This window comes from Meleagris gallopavo, chromosome 7 (genome assembly GCF_905368555.1).
Source record: "Meleagris gallopavo chromosome 7, MGAL_WU_HG_1.1, whole genome shotgun sequence".
NCBI classification, from domain to species: domain Eukaryota; kingdom Metazoa; phylum Chordata; class Aves; order Galliformes; family Phasianidae; genus Meleagris; species Meleagris gallopavo.
In genome coordinates this window covers 9,645,487-9,666,421 of record NC_139410.1, presented here as the reverse complement: position 1 = coordinate 9,666,421, position 20,935 = coordinate 9,645,487, and the positions used below count along the sequence as shown (strand labels likewise).

Sequence of the window (20,935 nt, the reverse complement as noted above, 5' to 3'; positions counted from 1 at the left end):
ATAATTTCAGCATATTAAAAATGGGACAACTGTTGGTCTTCTGCAACTTGGAATACAATGCTGTACTCCTGAAACTATTTTTCAGAAGTTATCCAAAAAACCTACAATACTCTCGCATGTATGCCATTAATTTTAACTGCTGGTGGTTCTCCATGCAAGTCAGACTTGTAAAAAGCAACAAAATTTGGTCCAAAAAACTAGCAACTCTAACCCACATTTAAAAGCTTTCAACGTGTTTCAGAAAAAATTACCCTTTATAAAGGAGTGTTACAGTAGTTAACAGTAGTGGATCTTAAAACTAAATTGCAACTATTTATGTTATAATATGTAAAGCACTAATTTAAATGCAGTCACTATTTCCAAAATGCATTTATTGGATAAAAAGAATCATTTAACTTTTCATTGAGGTATTTGCTTCCCACCAGGTGGTGAGAATGCAGAAAACTCCAACTAGTATCCAAATGCTTTTTCTAAAAAAGTTTTTTCCATATGATTGATGGGATATAAACACAGGAGGTTCCATTTTTGCAACGAGAGCAGTCTGGATGTCCACCAGCCTATTCTAGAATATTCCCATGTTTAGCAAGAGAAGCTTTTCTTAAACAGGCTACTAAAAAGGAACATGGCTCTATTTCAGAGTTGTGAATGTACTTCAGTCCTCGCTCTTGAGTTTCAATACATCTTGATTGTGCTGCAAACTTCTGTAAATTTATTGATATGTAAATGTGCTAAATTTCTTTCTCTGAACTCATTTAGCTATGGGTATTCAGTTAAGGACAGAATGGTTTATTTTCATTTGGTTTATAGTGCCATTTGTCTCACAGGGCACAAAGTTGCCCCTGCTGCAGTAACATTCATCTAGATTGTCTTCTAGTTTTCTGCTGTCTTTCACCTCACAGGGCTATATTTAGGTTCTGTACTGGAAACAAATACAATTCTTCACCTGGAAAAAAAAGTTTCCTGCCAGATTGATAGGAGAGATATGTGTAAAGGGAGTGGCATGGAGAAAGCAGCAAAAGATTAAGTTCCTCAGCACATTTTTTTTAATAAAAGAGCTCAAGGGAATAATGGAAATGGTAAGTAGTAAGGTTTGAAACAAGTATTTATTCAGCTGGCTGTGCAACTCCTGCTGCAGGATGTTGTACATAAAGCTACATGGATCTAAAAGGTGACTGAAAAATTCCTGAAAGGAAAAAACACACTCAGTTCTCTTTGAAAGTCACTGAACCACAAACACATGGTCTGATTAGTTCTTAGACTTGTTATTTTTCATCTCTGGGATAGCTGGACTGAGTTGGATTGTTGTAAAAGGATAGCAGAAAGTGGTTTCCTGCTGCAAGACCTTTTAAAAACAGAGGAAAGGGTTTGCTGGGTCCATATGAAGGTTGCATGTGAATGATCTGACTTCATGCACTAGTTGAAGAACACAGAATTAACCCACCTGTCTTCCTCGGGTGTGAATGCTGAAATACCTGAAAATGCTTCTAAAACAAAAGATGGCTTTCAGAACTTTTAATGACAAAGAGATTTTCCATCTCATTTGAAGAAGAGAAAAGGAGAGGGTACATTTTCTGTAGAGGGGATTCTAATTGAAGCTACGTGTTTTGTTATGCTCTTACACAAATCACTAAAGTTTGCTATTACTAATGTAAATTACTAGCACTTTTTTTTTTTAATTCAAAGTTTGTAAAGCAAAAGAGCTGTGAGAGAGAGTAAGACTGGTAAGTTTTCTTTAAATGCTCCTATTATTAAAATTCTTTACATATACATATGCATACTGCTCAGTCTTCATTTTACAAGAATGTATTTTTATCTATTTCATTATCTTAGGCCTTTTTATTGAATCAAAGCACAAATGCATTATCCAACAAAAAAAAAAAACACGAATTTATTCTCCAGTGTGGATTCAACTGTGTGTTTAGTAGAGTCCCTTACCTGTATGTGGCAACACAAATGCCCTAGAACTATTAGGAAACATGGAGATGGAAAGCCGTTAATGCTCTTCCTAAAGCACTGCAAAAGATTGTTCATAGTTCAAGTCTTAAATTGTTTGTATAGGAAATGCTTGCATCTCCTGGTTTGCAAACCAGGAGAAATAGTCTGTTAAAAACAAAAATGCTGTGCCCTGCTCATACTTATCCCAACAATTTTTTTTTTTTATATACCTCATCACCTGCAATAAACTGCTGCTTAACTTCTGTTTCTGGTCTATAAAATGCAGTGTTTTTTGTGTAATGTTAAATTCCTTTTTATATTTCTGAGAGGAAGCTTCTCACCATTAAAAGCACTTACCAAATCAGCTATCGATGTCTTAATTATGTTTGTCTCACACTGGCATTAAATCCATTAGATCAGTGTATACCTTCCTTCAGTTATTGTTGCTGGTTCTTGTTTGTACATACAGCGAAGCCTACTAGAATTTTAATCATATCTTAGAACCCAATTAGCTTACTTTCTACTTAGGATATTAATCTGGAAGCTTAAAAAAAGAAAATTTCAGGTTGCTGTTAAGATAATTCCCTAAGGGTTAAGTCATGGATGAGAAGTGCTATTTCTGAGATTTTTTCCAAGCCTGTTCTCTTGTTGTGAGAACTGAGATGAAAGATACAAATTAGTGATGAAAATTCTTCAGGAAAGCATAACTTCAGACAGCTTTGCTTACAGAAACGGGTCTGCTGCTGCATTTTTCTGTTTAAACAGATCACTGTGGCTGACCTGATCCAACACACAAAGACAAGCACTGGGGAAAACCTGAGTGACAAAGAGAAAGCCTCTTGCGAGTTAACCTTTGCTTGTGTAGGCTGTTCCATCAGTGATGGGCTACGTGTAACGCTGTGCTTATTTGGGTATTTGAAAGGTCCTCTCTAAATCTCAGTGACTTTTAAACTGCAGAACCAGCATTTTCTGAATTGAGAGATGAATACACTTGAAGTCCAGCTTCTAGATGCTTATGAGTATTGTATTTATCTACTTTCAGAAGAAGAAATAAAAGTTCAGCACCCCTCTTAGCAAAGATGGAGAGCACTGAACTTTGCCTTGGAAGCACTCAGTTGCCTGCATTCTTGGACAAAGTGAGAAATGAGAATCACTTACTAAAATGTAGTGGTATGGATAAAGTAACAGTTTAATTTTAACCGTTGGTTTGTTTACAATATATTTCAAAGACAGTCTTCCATTTTCCTATTACGTAGAGTGTAAATTAAATCTGTTAATGTATTTAACTAGACTAACCGATGATTTCCTTAGGCGAAGTTAAGTTTTATGGTACCATTCAGGCACGTGTGTGTACACAGTACTCATGTAAACAATAGCAAGGGAAAATAGAAGCAGTGTTTCACTTAAGCCTTATATAAAATCAGCTAAAGAGAGCAAGTCAATTTACAGTGCAAATCTGAATGAGAATCAACAGGATTAAAACTTCCAGAGTTTTGTTCTGAAGTGAATCTCTTAAAGCGTAGGAGGATGAAAAGAGGTTTAAAACTTTAATGCAGTCCTGAGCACCACATTTTCTTCAATTGTGTAGAGGAAATGTCATCAGTAACACAAGTTACATGTTTTTGCCTCTGTCAGTCTCCGGGACCAATATAAGCATGCGGAGTGACTGCACAAAAGAACCACACCCTGAATGGTCCTACAGCAAACTATACCAAAACTAAATGCATTTTACCATCTCCAAAATACAGTTGTCTTTCTGCCTCTAATACAAACTTAAGATACCTATTTGGTCTGTACAAGGCAAGTTAGAATTAACTGTATAGGCAGTAACTAAAGCTACGTTCACTCATACAACATCTCATGCAGTAACCCTGCTGACAGTTAAATACAGCTATAAATGTGAGACAAAAGAGCTGCTGAAGAAAGCAGTTACTGAAGTAGTTCATAAGCTTAATCTCTTTATTATCTTATAGTTAAAATTCCCTTTACATCCAGGTGGTACAGTTGCTTGAGGTGTGCTTGATTTATGTAAAGAAAAATAGAATTTAAGGCATGTTTAGTGTAGTATGGAAAAAAAATACTAAATAGGTGAACTCCCTTCTTTCCAGGTAAGTATAACTTAGAAAACCAAGTACAGTTTATAGAAACTAGCTTAGTTAGCTCATTGTGACCTGCATAAAGAAATAATAAAGCCCCCCTGGCAACTTCCAAGAGAAATGACTGGCTACCTCTTCAAATAAGCAAAATTCATTTAACATAAGAACACCACTAGTGCTTTTATACCCTGCATTCATGCCTACGTAGCAGTATATCTGTCTGCTATATTCATCTCTAAAATATTTAATTATATCATTCTAGACAAAGCACAATGAAGCAGCACTCATGGAAATTGTCAGTTATTGCAAATCTGCAAATGCAAATTGAAACAAACATCTAAAAGGGAACAGAAGCATTAGTCCAAATCTTTCTGTCGATATAATGCAGGTGAACAAAGAAAAATTAACATTTACTGGAAATATGATGAACTCTTAGAAAGAATCAGGTTCAATTTTTCAAGTACTTAGGTGTTCTTTTCTAACAATATAAGTAAAGACTATGCTAGTGGGTTATGTGGCATAACGAGAATATTTCTGTGAGGTATAATCTGTAAGCCATTGCCATAAACAGGTATAAGCCATTTAGTTTGTGTTGGTTTTGCCACAGTAAAAAGAAATTGTGGAGTGGAGAACAGCAGAAGTGTGCTTTAGCAGGACAGAAACCAGCCCGTGCTGCACACAAGCCTCCGCTGGAAACAAAAGAACAGGCTAAAAAGTAAGTTAGACACATATCAATAATACATCTGCTAAATATCATAGTAAAATTATCCTTTTGGTATTACTAATACTATAAATGCTCTTAGCGTTTGGATAGACACATACAGGAATATGCACAACCAGAAGTAAATCTTCAAAGCCATCTTAAAAAAATAAAAGCTAAATTAGGAATAACCTATATTGCAAAGAGCTTCCTGCAGAATTCTATATTTAAGGTGAAAATCTTTGAACTAACCTAACTACTGCATTACAAAATGGCTTGCTGTGTAATCTTAATCTTGCTTTTTTCCCCACCCAATCTTTCATCTTCAGGATTGTGATTCAATGATTGTTTAGCAGCAATTTTAGAGAACTGTAAATTCTTTTATTAACAGGCATTATAAACAGATACTACTACTTTTATTTAAAAACCATGAGTGCCACGTTGATGAATATACAGCTCATGAATAACTTAAAGTATTTCCCATATTAAAAGGCAACGCACACAGCATACAAAAAGTATACTAAACAAAGCTATAAGGATACATGATTGAAGTGTCTAAAATGATATATACAGTACATAATTAATTTTTTGTTTGTATTCAGTATAGGCTTCAATGCTGTCATCCCCATCATGCCTCACTCTCCCCTGACACTGAATTTTGCACTTCTTCTTCCAAAATTGGTACAATCAAGTTATCCTTAGACATCAGATTATACTTCATCACAAATTTAGTGAACCGGTGACACAAGAAAGTTTCATTCTGGAGATGAAAAAAGGGGAAAAAATACATATAGAGAAGGAATATTATAAACAATTGAGGAAAACACAATTAATCTGCTTTTATATAATTATGTAATGAATTTAGGAGTCTTAGGAACAAGTAGCAATGCTTAAATGATAAATTTATACTACTACTTTTAACACGTCCCTTTTATTGCTCAATTATAAGCTTGAACTTCAGTTGGGGTTTTGGTTCATTCCTTAAGTCATAGCTCAATTTAACAGTACTTAAGGGAGAATGTATTAAAATATCACCATAATTCTGCTCTACTCTCCAGAAAAGGATTTTAAGGTATTAAACTCCTACTACATACACCATCCCCACCAAAACGGAGCACAGCCATTCCACAGCTGTTCCAGCAACTTTAAGTGGTTGGCAAATGTTTCATTCTACATGCAGCTCTCTCCTCATCTATTAATTTCTATGTCCTGGTTAAAAAAAACCCAGACCCTTGGAAGTGCTACTCGTTTATCTGCTTTTATGCAGTTTTATAATTATAATCCTCCAACTACCTGCATAACACATACCATCAGGAAATAAATATTTCTATAAGCGTTTTGAATACATTTGGGAATCTTTAAAGTAAGATAATGAATTGGTGTTGCTTGAATAAAACCAAGTAAAGAAAAGGGTAACCAATTGGATATATTAACTAAACAGAAACCTTTTCACTTATTACATTATAAAAAGCACACACGCACACCTTCCTGTGTGTAATTTAGCACTGAGACTTAAAATCACAGCATGGAATTTCAGTTCTTATAGAAGTATTATCTACTGTAATGAATACTTCACATCAGCGCAGATCTTCTGTAAGCGTTAAAAGAAGGCAATACAATTATCACAGCTATAATTTCAGCAATAACTGAACTATTAAACTACTTACTTCATATTCATCAAATATCTGCCGATGATGAAAATAAGCATGTGAAAATATTCTGTAAATCCTTCGGCACACAGATCCTAATTTTGCTACAGACGATTCCTTTATGCTAACCCTGTAAGCACCAGGAGAAAGGTTACAAAACAAATTTACTGCCATGACTAGTGAAATACATGCCAACATGAACTCTGACTGTTAAACTATACTGTGAAGTTACATACTAAATTTAGAGTGAAGTTTTACAGATATGCTTGCAGTTGCTTCTTTCTGCATGAGTAATAAAAATGCTGATGCACCCTGCACATATAAAAACTGTACGATTTGCCTGTATTACAGAAATATCTGGTGGAGGCTGGATTTCTGTTTTCTAGCAATAAAGAGCAAAGGGAAAAAGACTTCCAGTTCCACCTCCTTACCAACAGAGGATTCCCAGAGAAGCACCATTTTGACTTCTCTGGTTAGGTTTCCGTAATCCAACGTGGCAGGCTGCCCACTGAACACACTCAGTCTGTCTTCAGCTGTCCCACACTGGATTGCTGCTGCTTTCTGGTGATTCTCAGTGGAGTACTGTGTAGGTCCTCTGTCTGTTTTAAGTCCTGTTACTTAGACTGGCATTCCAGAGGAAGCCCCGTAGCAATACCAAGAAATATGAGGAAAATAAACAGTTTCCACTTGAAAAGCACCTCTGTCAGTTCCAGCTAATGGTAGACTGATTCAGTAGGCAGGAATTCTTTCTTAGGTTAAAAGTGATGGTTACTGAACCAACAACACCAGCCAATTCTGTAGGATTTCTGACACTCTCAGTAGTATTCCACAAAAATGGTGTGACACGTTTCTATGTGGTCTTTAAGTGTTTAGGTGCCATTTACACCCTGCCACCTTTCTGCTCCCAAAATAAAACATTTTTACCTGCTGGGGAAATACTTGTTGCTATTCAGAAGACATGCAGCTCCATCAAGCGTGTGTCTGGTGTAGTCTATAGCAGGACACTACAAAATACAGTGAGCACATGCACGATGTTATCGCATAACTTACTTAAAGAAAAACAACTACATTTCCTGATGCTTTTAATATAATTAGCCATTTTTAGTCCCAGAAGTTTTTTAAAGCTTCTCTGAAGGTCTGACTACATTTCTTTCTCAAACAGGATGTTGTTTTTATTTGTTTTACAACCCAAGTCAATTATTTCAAGAGATAAGTTACTATGGAAATGTGATCGTGTGCACGAGTAGTGAATTTTTATGCATCTCCCTAAGTAATACCTTATAATGCAAACACATACTGGAGATACACTAAAAGGAAAAACATTCCTTATGTCACAGCTGACTTGTTTCTCACATCGTCAAGCTGCCAGACTACTGTTTTTACATCCTATCAAAAAAGAGTTACAAATAAAAAAAAAAAACAACGCAGAACTGCCCCTAAACGTAATTGCTGTTTCTAACCACCTTGTCAAAGAAAAACAAAAGCGTAATTCTAGATAAATATATGATAAGCCAAGACCTGTCCCTGCAATCAAGTATGTGCAGAAGAAAAGGACAAAAGCCAGGGACAGGTAGAGAGAAATCAGCAGTGCCTGTCCATTTTGTCATTCCCTGCTTTCAGAGGAATGACTTCTCAGTTGTAATTTTTAGTCAGCAGTCTCTCAGGGTTGCCTTGCTCACTTCCTGACCACGAGGCAATAGCTGTCAACATGTAAAACAGCAGATGAATGATGCTCAGAGATAACCAGTATTACCTCCTCTTTTCTCTGACTGCAAACAACACCTAGGTAGAATGCTGTCATTCTATCTCTGATACTGCTGTAGGAAGCAGTTCTCTCCTACCTTATCCTACCTTCTCTAAACCTCATATGATTGTTCTTAACCCACAAAAGCTCTCAGTTTGACTAAGAAGCCAACTGCAGTCTCCTCATGAGTGTAGAAGAAAACCTTACATCAGTAGGGTCAGTTTTTCACAACGCATCCATACCTCTTTGGGAGTTTTATGAGCCGCACAAAGAAAAATCCATTGTTCAGTTGCTGTCATCTGAGTACATGTGTCTGGGTGACATTCACTCTGTTAAAACAATTGCTCAGTTACAAAAACCGATTTCAGTTACCCAAAAGCAAAAACAAACAAACAAACAAAAAAACAGATGGTCTTTTCAAATCACTTTTTTGTCCTGCCCACCACCAAAAAGAGTTATTTGCTACAAGTTTTTAAAACCCTAAAAAACCTCTTGCCTGAAACCACTGCTTAAGCATAAATTCAAAAGAAAGTTCTACAGACTCTGCATCAAGTCTCTTTTGCAATACAAGATAAAAATAATAAGAAAAGAATTACCTGAAGCTTGACAGCTAGTCCATTGAGCTCAAGGCAGAATTGTCTAAAAAGGAATTTGAACACAGCAGCATCAAAATCAAGCCATTTGTTTTCACACTGGAAGTACTAAATACAAACAAAATGATACCATCACATAATTTCAGCTGATGTGAGTCTTGAAAAATCATATGTACAACAGGCTACGAATTAACACGTTATAAAAAGAATACAAGTTGAGAGAAACAGAATGCTTACCAGCATATCTTTTTTACTGACTGCAACAATTATATTTGAATTTTTACCTGACAGCACAGGCTAAATTTCACAATTTTGTGGAGGTGTTTAAGATATCAACTTCATTAGGGAAGAAATACTATTTCACAAATATAGATTTTTTAAAAAGTAATTGAAGAACACTTTGAGAAAATTAAGAGCATAATTTGCAGATGTGCATCATTCCATCCTGCTGAGATACACATCCTCCAACCCAGTTAAGTACCTAAAGTACCACCACAGATGATTAACAGAGAGACTTATAGAAATGCAGCCTTCCACTAGAATATGTCTGGAAGTGCATTCCTAAACTTCTTTAATTACTTCTTTAATTCACAATCCTCCCCCACCACAGACTACAAAAAAAATTGGAATAATATTTTCGAGAAGTGATGTGTGTATAGTGAGAAGTCACTTCCATGAATCTAGCATGATTTTCACTGTATGTGAAAGGACAAAAGAAACGAGAGCCAAGAGGTTAGAAGGTATAAATCTACAATAGCTGTTGTTTTGAAAATATATGCAATAAAGCATGTATGTTGAACATCATCTTTTCAATTAAACAGAAAATGGCAACGTTTTGAATTTCCTTACTGTAATACTTTAAGAACTGTAAGACACAGCCACTCCTCCTTTCTTGCTTTTAAAACATATTTTCCTGCAAGTTCCAGAAAAAAAAACCACACTGGAAGTATCTAGAAAAATGAGACTTGTATCCCCAGTAAGCAAAGATTAAGCACTAATGATGCTAAGAGAAAGTCCTATGGAAATTCATGACTATTTTTGTAGGAAAAGTATGTCAGAAAAACTTCTGAAATGAAGGACCATTCTTAAAAAATATTACATCAGAGAGCATTATAAAGAACAAGAAGTTCAGAAAATTACCTAATACAAAATTATTAAAATATTAGCAGTAAAAATACCAAACTTCATTTAAGTTGAATATGACAAGTTAAAAGCAATGAAACCTCCTACCACTATCAATGAACAAAACTCAGACTCAGGACATTACGCTGATGAAGATGAATCCTTACCTTAGATGTTCATACTTCCATACACCTTCATCCTGGCCTTCGGGAGGTTCAAGGATCTTATCAATGTTGGAACAGTCTGCCCTTATGTTTTGCTGGATGTACTAAGGTGGAGGAGGGGAAACAAACACTAGATCTTGTTGTAATCACAGTAAAACGGTGTATTTAGGACATTATTATGCCTTCAAGAGACTTACTTTCCCAGAGATAAAGTCATTTTCTATTTATTTAGAAAGTAATGGATCGGCTAAAAAGTTAAAAAAGTACCTGTTTTTTTTTGTTGTTGTTTTTTATAACCTGGAAATGGTAAGTCACTGCCTGAAGCAGTGATTGAGAACCTGCTGGAAGGCTGAGCCAACTCAGGGCTACTCATGTCTACTCAATGCAATGCAATGCACCTGAATGATTGGAAGGGGTGGAGTCAGGATCCACACCTTCCCAGACCTCACTTAAAGGTTGGCAGTGGAGGTAAGGGCATCTTGCTGTAGATCCCTGTGTACCTGAGGCCTTACACAGGTAAGCAGATTTTCTTTCTTTGTTTGTGTGTCCATGGTTGCTGCATTTGGTCTTGTTCTCATTTGCTGCAACCTGGGGTTGTTCCACCCTGCTACTATTGCTGTACTTTCCATCACATTTCAGCATTACACAACCCCACTTTTTGTGTGTGTGTGTGTGTATCTGGTTTGTTAAAATCATATTTGAGAACTCTAGCTATTTCTCCAATTCCAATTAGTAATTACTTCATTTTTTAAAGTTTATGAAACTAACTCTTTTGTGGCACTACTGTAAGCAGAAAAAGAACATGCCATGATCCCTTTGTTTTTGTTTGCTTGTTTGTTTTTAAACAAAAAAATAAAGAACTTAAGAAATTGAGTTTACAAACAGTGTTTCAGATAAGTAAGAGTACCTGCTGAACAGCTAATGTACTATCCATCTCCTCAAAGGACTCATCAGGCCAATTGTAGAAATCCTGTTTAAAAAAAAAAAAAAAACTTAAACCAATTTAACAAAAAGAAGGGGAAAAGAAGGCACAGTACACTCAAACATGAGGGAATGTGGATGCAGGCTCAGTTCATACAATTCCAGGAAACTGCATCTTAATAGAACGAGCACACAAACTTGGTGTGAATATGGTGAAGCAGTGCTTAGGCTCCTAATGTCAACTTCACAAGTTAGACAATGTAAGAATGGGAAAATAAGAGGTCTGTAGAGGGAGCGTATTGGCACTAAACTAAAAATCCCAGTGTATTCCAGTAATAACAGACCACTGAAAGCAGCTTCTGCGAGCTAATGCTGCACCACAGACCCAGCTCTGTGCTGTGTTTCCCCTAGCCCAGTCAGTGTGCTGCTGCACCCCTGGGGGTAACAACTCCACCAGCCCACGGCATTCAGTGCTGCTAATATCAGCAACCTCCTGAAGTCTCACATCAGGCCCAGCTGCACATCAGTGCTCTGCAACCGTTCTCACCGAGTGTGAATGTGGTAACCCCAGATACAGGATTTCTAACTCTGCATTTTCTGCATCTCCCATTCAGTGCTGCTTCTCCTGGAAGCCAGAAGCATTACACGTTGGCCTCATGCTGCAGTGACTCAGGGAAGGCGTCCTCCCTGTGCAGCTCAGCAGGCTGCTCTGAGACAGCTTGAGGGGAAAGGAGCAACAAGTGCTGGGATGGTGGATTGTTATTTACACACAGCACAGCTATACCACAGCATCATCTAGGATGAAATACAGTCACACACAAAAGAAGCGTCTCCAAAATTCTTCAGCCCACGTGAGTTTTGCTATTTCATCGTTCCACTGACTGCAGTTCTGTATTTTTCAGGATACTCAGAAGATGGCAGATGCTCCAAGTCCTCCACAGGTTAAGCACGCACGGAACACACGGAGCCGTGCAGTGATGGAGCTCCGGATGTCCTGCCGAAGGCTAAAGGGGGAAGAGATGCGCCCTGCCGTAGCCCCGTGCCGTCACCGCTCTGCGGCCGAGCCCTCCCGGCAACGGCGGAACGAAGACGACCCCGACGGAGGGCTCGCCGCGGGAGCGATCTGACGAGTACAGCAGACGCCCGAGACGCGCCCCTTGCAGGCGGGCTCGGAAGCGGCGGCGCGGCACGGTCGGTGAGCAGGAAGCGGTTGACGGCCGCGTTACGTAAGGGCCGCCCGGGCCTCCGCAGAGCCGCGACTCCGGCCTGCCGGTGCCGCCAGCGCGGATGGGGAAGCGGCCGCCGCGCGGGGCAGGCGCGAGGCGGAGAAAGCCGCGCTTCGGCCCGGTGACGCCGGGTTACTCAGTGACGGAGCTCGTTGGGCCCGGCCGGGCGCCGCACGGAGGTACCTCGGGCCCCGGCCCGGCTGCGCCGAACAAAGCGGTCCCGCGGAGCGCGGCTCGGCCGCTACCGGTGCCCCCGCGGCCGGCCCGCCATCGCGCCTCGGCGGCGGCACCGCCCGCTCCCCGGGTCCGGCCGCGCGGCGACGGCGCCTCACCTGGGCCTTGGTGCCCGGCCTGTTCCGCCTCAGCACTGCCGTCCCCTCCGCCATGACCATAGTGACAGCCGCGCCGGGACCCGGATGTGGCGGGGCCGGGCGAGCGGCCGTGGGGCGGTGCGGGGCGAGAAGTCTCGCGAGAGGCGCTGAGGAAGCGGCGCGGGGGCGGGCGGGAGGGGCGTGGTGCGGCGACTGGCAGAACCGCCGTGCCCACAGCTGGGGTTGCGGAGGGGCGGCGGTGAGCCGGGCGACGCGCAAGCGATGAGAAGCGGAGAACGGTGCCGCTCCCCGCTTGGCTGCGGGCACTCCGACTTTGTGAGACGGAGCTGGAGTTCCTTGAGCGGCACGATAACGTGGGCGCGTCTCGAGGGCCCGCTGCCGTTTGCTCTGGTTACTGTTTTACCGGTGAGCCGCGGGTCAGCGTGACTGCCCTTAGAGCGAGCCTGGGCCCCACAGCGTGAAACTGCTCCTCTCAGCACTTTCTCTGAGGTGAGGAGGTTAACAGCAGCAGGAGTAATCGCTGTGCTGTGGGTATGCCTGTCATGCTGCTGTGTTAGGTCTGCTGTGAGTCTGCGTTAATTTTTTATGACATTGATTTATAATTAGCCAGCCCCAAAGTAACAGCGGTGCTAGCTGTTGCAGTCCCTCATAACATAGTCTTGTGGTGTTCTTTTTTTTTTTTTTTAATGAATTTCAAGGTTCAGCTGGTATCTGAAGCAGAGAATGGGAGGAGATGTGACGTTTTTGGTTGTCCCTGACTTCTGTTTCATGGACGTGTTGCTTCTGAAACAGATAAATCTGGCTGAGAACAGCCACCTCTCCGTGAGAAATACACACCTTTCAGTTTGAAATTGGCTCAGTTTTGTGGAAAAAAGAAAGTTTTCTGAAGTGTTTCTTAATGAAGATACATGAATCTGTGTATCTTTTTAGTTGCTCGTTGATAATTACCCCCTTATTATTGGAAGCTGCTTTCTGTTTTTCTTTTAGGGAATTTCCAGTGGTTTTTAAACAAAATCTGATCGACAGTAATGCCACATCATAGTTTTTACCTGGTCCATGTTGTTTGAGTGAAAAGGGGAATATTTGGCCAAAGTCATCTTACCCCTGTGCTGTTAGGTCCTGGATATTCTCTAGATCTTCTCCTCAGTGGGGTGTGGAAGCTTCACCCTGTTCTTACTGTCTCGGGTAACAGGCATGATGAGAAAGGACTTCAGAAAGCAGTACTGCTGCTGCCAGGGGAGCCCTTTCCAGAATGGAAAAAAAAAAGGAAAATGCAGATGGACTCTGCCTTCATTCTTTATACTTCAGATAGCTGGAAAGAACTGGATCCTCACCAAATAACAGGTATGGCTGTAAGTGACTTTTTTTTTTTTTTTGCACAAATTGGAGCTTTGACGTTCTAGGAATCGGTGGAACAAACAAGTCTAAATTGTTACAGAAGCACAAGAGAGCATTTGTCACTGATACTGACCTTCACTCTGTAACCCAGGGAATATAAAATATGGTATGTAGCCATGGACTTGAAACAGTAATGGCAGATGGATCACCTTGGCAGTGCAGTAGGTTATGCTGTCCTTGCTGACAAGGACAGCCTTGTAGTGCAGGAATAAAATGTTCTGTCCATGACCTATCTAATACACAAGTATGTCCTCCATTTGATGAGGCTAAAGGATGCTTTTTTTTTTTCCCTATCCATGTATCCTTTATTCCCATGAAACTTCAGAAGAAAATGTGACATTGGCTTACAGTGTGTTATATAAAGGCTAGATGTACTTGACAGGTATTTTATTTAATGACAGCAAGGTGCTGAAAATCTCCTGGGGCTGAAAGCATGAGTTGGAGTTTGGGTTGGGAGCAGAGATGTGTGTTGTGCACTTGGCAACATGGCAGTGCTGGTTCAGTGCAGTCCTGCTAGGTGCGGGCTGGGCTGGCAGGGCAGCCTTGGCGAAGGACTAAGGGAAGTGGTGCAGGTAGTAAAGGTGTTCATGCTACCTCTGTTCCTCAGGGTTGCCTGGTCTCAGGTTGCACCACCATGGATTAGAGCAGCTCTTCACAAACAAGAACTGTGAACCTCACAGTTCTTGAGTTCTTGAGTTAGGATTCTATATAAATGATCTCTAAAAGACAGTATTTAAATGCTTGGCTTAAACATTTACTTGTTGGGTATTATTTCCTACTGCACCTTTTTTTCTACTTAAGATGTCATCCATTTTACAAAAGTTAATTAAGCTGTGAATACGTTAACTACCTTCCCCCTCTCAGTATGTGACTACACCAGAATACCTGCCTTATCACAGAAGATAAAAGCGTGCTTGCTGCAGGGGAAGATAATGCTTCTCACTGAGCTTGTGTTCTGTTGTGCAATAAATTGTCTTTTAAGATAACCACAGTGCAATAACCTTGTTTCTGCTATAACATGTGCTGCTCTATCTACTATAGCAATTGTGCTGCTCTATCTGCTGTAGCAAAACTGCCCCAGGGCAGATTTCAGGTCAGCCTGTTGGATTTCTCTATTATCTTGTTAGCGCCCACTCCTGCTTACTGGGAATTCTCTACCACCACCTTGACAGAGCAGCTTTTGCATCGTTTGCCTACAGCTCCAAAGCTACAGGGAATAGAAGGCATTACAGCCAACTTCTAATGGAATTGCTGGGTGATTATTTATGTTGTGTAAAAAGTAGCAACAGATCATATCTAGCAGAAAATACATTGTTTTAGGGCATGTGGAAGTGTAAGTTCCTCACTAAAGCTACTGAAAGTGATAAATGTTTTTTTTATTACAGTCCGTTGCAGTTATCTGGAGGCTTACAGTTTATCTAGCAATGTTGCTTTTATAGCAGCTTTAATTCAATAAGAACTACTATTTAGCTGCTATTGATTTTGGTAGCAATGAGTGCTGTACGGATTTATTTCACGTAAGCCTGTATCAAAGCCTTTTAAGACAGTCTGTCCTCTCAGGTATCCGCTGACCTGCACTAGGTCAACGCATACCAATTGTGAAGGCATACCTAGGAACAGTATAAAGTGCAGATCTGTGCAGTCACGTGCAAATAGCCTTGAATGCGTTCCCAAGGCAAAAGAGGGCAGTTAGAAATATATTAATGTGATTGCTTCAGCATGAGTTGAACAAATATCTTACTGTTTAAGAATGCTACATTAAAGATAAATGAATTATAATTTGTGAAATACAGTATCAGCTCTCTACTAAGCTGTGGGAGAGGAGGTGATTTGGCAAGATGAAGCTAAGTTGTTATCAATTACTATGTTAAGATCAGCATCAGCTCCAATTCTGCTAACTTCTGTGGGGAAGTTATTTGGTAGGCAAAAAATAATCACTTAGGTAAGAAAAATCATTAGAATTCTTTCTAGTGGAGGCATCGCTAGTAGCAAGCTCTGCGGGGCAGGATGGTTTGTGTGCATTCATTTTGTTCAGTGTCTTGTTGTCTACCACTAGCTCATGCTGGAAACTAAGTCAGACGAATCTGTTACTTCAGATGAAGTTTGAGATGAAACAAAGCTACTGTCTCCTTTATCACCGTCTCTCTGTAATAACCACTTTCAATTTGTCTCCCACCACTAGACAAATTTGTTTTCATTGAAGTATTACTACAAAAGAATAGTATTTTTTCCAGAGATTACTTCAAGACATCACACAACTGATACTCAATTTCACCGAGCAGTAGCAGAAACTGAGACAGAAGCAGCACAGTTTTAGAAGTTTATTGTAAAGGCCTTTACAATTTCAGTACACGGATAAGGATATAAAAATGATGCTGTTTGGAATAATTAAGGCTGGATGGTGGCATTTCACTGTTCAGTGGAACTCAAGCAAGAGCAACCAATTTTTGACTGTACATACTTTTATTTCTGTTCCATCATTACAGTGAGATCACAAGTTATTTCAGCGACTCAATGCCTGCTTATTATAAAATAAAGGACATTATTTACATGATGAAAGAACGCATTTCAGAATTTTAGTGGAATGAATGACTGATACTGCAACAACTTCAGTCCAGGTATTTTCCAAGAATGTCACCATCTCTAAACAAGTAGTAGTCCTGCAAGCAGAAGAAATATTAGCACCACAACTGATTTTATCAACTGTTTTGCAGATACTGTCTGGTTCTGAAGGCTACCACACATCAGAAAGTACAAAACAAAAGTGAGCTAACCACAGCTTTTTCTACCTATTGGACTTTTTGTAAAGATTTTTCTTTTCCAAGAGACACAACTTGGGAACGCTACCATGTTACTCATTTTAGTAGCAGGAAGCACAAGTACTATAAGAGGACAATTCTGTAGGCTTTCCCAATCAAAAGCAAGGATGGCCCAGTAATTTCAAAGCCCTTCAGGTTTCCCTCTACTGCTTGCTTGGCAGATGGAGGCAATTTATCCATCCAGCAAAGGTCAAGCCAGATGTTACTTCGGTTACTTTCTTTTAATTAAGGGTGGAATTAATAAGTACTGGAGGCACAAAATATGGGGCTTGATTTAGTTGTTCCCACTTGAATACTAACAACTGCATTTCTTAAATGCTGCTAATCCCTCTACGTATTACATACCATATTTACTACTGACTGTGTGACACTGGGAACCAGTTTAATTTACATTCACAAAATGGGAAAACTTACCTTATCTTCTAGTACAATCTTGGTACCACCGTATTCTGGTAGCAAAACCTTTTCACCAACTTTTACACTCACTGGATGAATCTCACCATCCTGAAAGAAAAAAAAATCCTTCACTTTACAGAAGTTAAATGGAAAGGTAATGTCAGAATTACTCCATAGCACAATGATACATCCACATAATTTATTCCAGATGTTACAGTAACTCTACATTTCAGTTGTACAGTGAAACAAGAATACTCAGGTTTACCAGGAGGAAAAACATACCACTCAGTTTTCAAACATTACAGTCCCACAACATTTAAGCAGTGATTTTCTGAATGAAAAGCATTGCCATTTAGTTCCAGTATAAATGCAACAGTGAAGTCTTCTCAAAAAGAAAAAATTAGGAATTGCTAGACCATTCCATTCTGAAATATCTGATAAAGTCAATTTCAATATTCTATAACCATTACTAATTTCTTTAAATACCAGTTAGTATTACTTGCCCATTTCTGCTACTCTGAATAATTTCTGTGTTACTGACAATTCTATATCAGTTGTTCTAAACAGAGTAAAGTTCAATTACAATTCTATTACTATAAATTCAGTATAACAGCATTAGTCAAATAATAGTACCGTTTTGCAACATAACACTTTGAAAAGCAGACAGAGAGAAAAAAAAAACACACTACCATGATATCTGTGGAAAGACTTACAGGCAAAGTCTGAGTCAACATGCTCAAGTTAAATTTTAACCTGCTTCCTACCATTGGGACTAACTGATCACTATTTAGATAGGGGAAAAATCTTCCAATAGTGAAGCCACAAGCATTTTAAGAAGGTGGAATGAAGTGAAAAGGTCTTTTTCAGGATCCTATGATTATTTATCAATTGTAGATTAAGAAAGCTCAATTAACATTTATTTCTACCAATTCCTGATTTTTTGTCATACATTAAGCCCTATCCTGGTCAATGCTTTTTGAACAAGACAGTGAATACCATGCTCAGAACAACAAAGAAAACCACATAACTATCGTTTAAGGATATTTCTAAATAGCAGGCTTCAAAAAGCAAGTGTTTTCCATTTCACAAATGTTCAAAGGAAGACTGGAACTCAAGGCCAGAGCAGGGGAACTGAAAATTTCTACCTCCTCTTTGAACCTGCACTTCCAACTTCAATTACCCTCTCTCAATTTTTGTGATATATCATTAAACTTACACTGCAGCCATCTCTTTCCTACTACCATTTTCCAGCTGCCAAAGCTGATGCTTCAGGATGCTTACCTTCCCCCTGGCTCCCGATCCAACTGCTACTACTGTTGCTTGCAGCACCTTCCCTTGAGCTTTTTCTGGAATCATGATGCCTCCTTTGGTTACAGTCTCTGCCGCACATCGTTCAACCAGAACACGATCAAACAGGGGAAGGAATTTCCTAAATGCTTTTCCTGCCTGTAAAGGGGCACAATGTTGACGGAAAAATAGTTGAACAAAAGTGCAACTAAAAAAAGAAAGCCCACAACTAAGTGGTTGTGAGAAAACAAGTAAGAAAACAGCCGGGCAGTTCTCTTCCATAGAAGCGAAATACACCACCTTTGATTGCATCAGAAATCGGTGGAGACAAAAGCAAAGTTGTGCTACCACTGCTCCAAGCTCCTCAGAAGCAGCTCACTCCCAAGCAGCCTTCACGGGCTCATAGTGGGCAATGAGTGCCCAGCTACCAGCAGGTGGAGCAGGAGCCCCACGTGGCTGCAAGTTCTGCAGGCGTTTAATCCTAAACCGTTACTTAATACTGCTTATTGAAAACAGCCTATTGATGATAAAAACTGTACTTTTACATTCATAGACTGACTTAATCGGGATTGAGGACAGCTGCGGTTTTATTCACTGTAGCAGAGTATTTTATGGTAACGAAGCGTCAGTCTAGGTCTGTACTTCATGTCACTCTTTTTCAGGCAATTTCAAGACATTCCATTTCACATGATACAACACAACTTCTGAAGTTTGAAGTCCAAATGGAGACTGCTGTTACTTGGAATGATTTATACATACACACTGTACCTTTAGCCACAAACATTTGGGACTAAGCCCACAGAAGCAAGGAAGTAAGCACATTTCTACCTTGAGTGCTTTTTCTTCATGCAGATAAATAAGTTACTATCTACCTCTACTCACTAGATTTTTGATTTTTTTTTTTTTACATTTAAAAGCGATTCCTTACCCCCTTACTGGCAGCATTTGTGATGCAGCACTCCAGCTCCCACACAGGAGATGAAGGCAACCACAGAACCCCACCAAGCAGGGGCAGAAGAAGGAATTTGCTCTGGTTTAGGAGGAAAGATATGGAGCCTTGCCAAGTCACATGGAGACTGTGTGGTGCAGGGCAGGTACCCTGGGCTCACAGAAACAGCTAGAAGCAGCCTGGCATCTGTGCACCCCCTCACTGACACTCACCAGTACTCAAGTTTAAAACTGGGGGAAAACCAAATGGTAGGCAACGTGTGAGCACAAAACAAGCATGTGAAAGATGCATCCCTGGGAAAACTGTTACTACTAGAATGATGAAAAAGACATGGAAACGACCGTGAACTGTAATGATGTTCATTCTAAGAAAATACTAGAAGCTAATCTCTTTTTCTTTTCATTCCCTGAAATGGAATGTTCTGTTTAACTGAAATCAGTAAGCAGTCTTCAGAACGCGGGCACTTCATGCTTAAGCTTTAGGGAACTCTTCAGCCTGGTCTGGTGGTTGGCAGCACTGCACGCAGCAAGGGGGTTAAAATTACATGATCGTTGTAGTCCTTTTCAACCCGAGCCATTCTCCGATTCCTAATGAGATATTGGTGCGGGTACAAGGACAGCTCTGCCCTTATGCAGCGCTCCTCCAGAGGAGGCCTGAATGGAAGCAGCTTACTGAGCCGAGCACAACACGAGGAGCTGTTTTCCCTACCGCGCTCCGCAGGCGTACAGCGCAGCCCGGGCAGGAGCCGAGCGCTGCGGGTCGCTGCAGGCAGGGCATAGGACGGAGCCGAAGCTCTCGCGGGGCCCAAAGCAGAACATCAAGGACTCGGTGACCTCGCAGCGCTCCAGTGACCCGCTCCCATCTCCGGGCCGAGCTAGCTGAGCTAACCGAGCGCCCGCGCGGCGCTAAAGCGGGACGCCGACGAGGAGCGCAACGAGAAGGGCCGCCCGCTCCATCACCGTCCGCTTCCGCCCCCCCGCGGCCCGATATAGCCCCATCGGTCGCTATCGCCCTCCGACAGCGCCAAGCAGCACCCGCGCATAGCGGCACACTACCAACGCACCCAACGACCCCCGAGTGGGGCTTACACACCCTGCAGATAGACAGGCCGCAGCGGCAGGCCAAACCCCGCGCAAGGATGCAGGGATGCAGAGATACACGGACGCTGACACGCGGCCGAGCGCGGGCCCAGTAGTGACGGCGCGAGCCGGGGCGCGGCACTCACCATGGCGGCTGCTGCACTCCCGCACCGAGTGACCGCGCCGCTGCTCGCACACGTGAGAAAGGTCACCGCGTGCGCATGCGCAACTGCCGACCCGCACACCGCGCCCTGCCTGCGAGCGGCGCTCCGCCCCCAGCCGTGAGCCGCTCGGTCCCCGCCGCTTATTTTTGGTCGCCGCGCCCGTGTCGCGGGTGCGCGGGCCGCCTCGGCGCCGTCGGTGCCGCCGAAACGGCGGTTCGATGCTTTGTCGGGGCTGGGGTCAGGCAGCCACCCGGAAGTGAAGTCAGCTCACCTCTGACCCGGAGCGAGCATAGGAGTTCCAGAAAGTTCTGGAATCGGCGGGCCCCGGAACCTGAGTGATTCATGCTTCGCGTGTCCTGCG

The 20,935-nt window shown here is 41.2% G+C and overlaps 2 protein-coding genes across 2 annotated transcripts; both read right to left on the bottom strand.

Moving 5' to 3' along the window:
* Positions 1–3,880: 3,880 nt before the first annotated feature.
* MOB4 (MOB family member 4, phocein) lies at positions 3,881–12,625 on the bottom strand. The gene is made up of 8 exons (XM_085227589.1): positions 12,483–12,625; positions 10,911–10,973; positions 10,007–10,107; positions 8,721–8,763; positions 8,367–8,453; positions 7,305–7,384; positions 6,399–6,510; positions 3,881–5,491 (listed from the first exon to the last, which is right to left on the bottom strand). Exons 1-8 carry the CDS (start codon positions 12,540–12,542, stop codon positions 5,360–5,362), a joined length of 678 nt encoding a protein of 225 aa, XP_085083715.1. The 5' UTR covers positions 12,543–12,625; the 3' UTR covers positions 3,881–5,359.
* A 3,562-nt stretch (positions 12,626–16,187) lies between these two features.
* Positions 16,188–20,834, bottom strand: HSPE1 (heat shock protein family E (Hsp10) member 1). Its single transcript, XM_085227590.1, has 4 exons — positions 20,557–20,834; positions 18,377–18,541; positions 17,114–17,203; positions 16,188–16,540 (listed from the first exon to the last, which is right to left on the bottom strand). The coding sequence occupies exons 1-4, from the start codon at positions 20,557–20,559 to the stop codon at positions 16,490–16,492; spliced, it is 309 nt and encodes a 102-aa protein (XP_085083716.1). The 5' UTR covers positions 20,560–20,834; the 3' UTR covers positions 16,188–16,489.
* Positions 20,835–20,935: the final 101 nt, after the last annotated feature.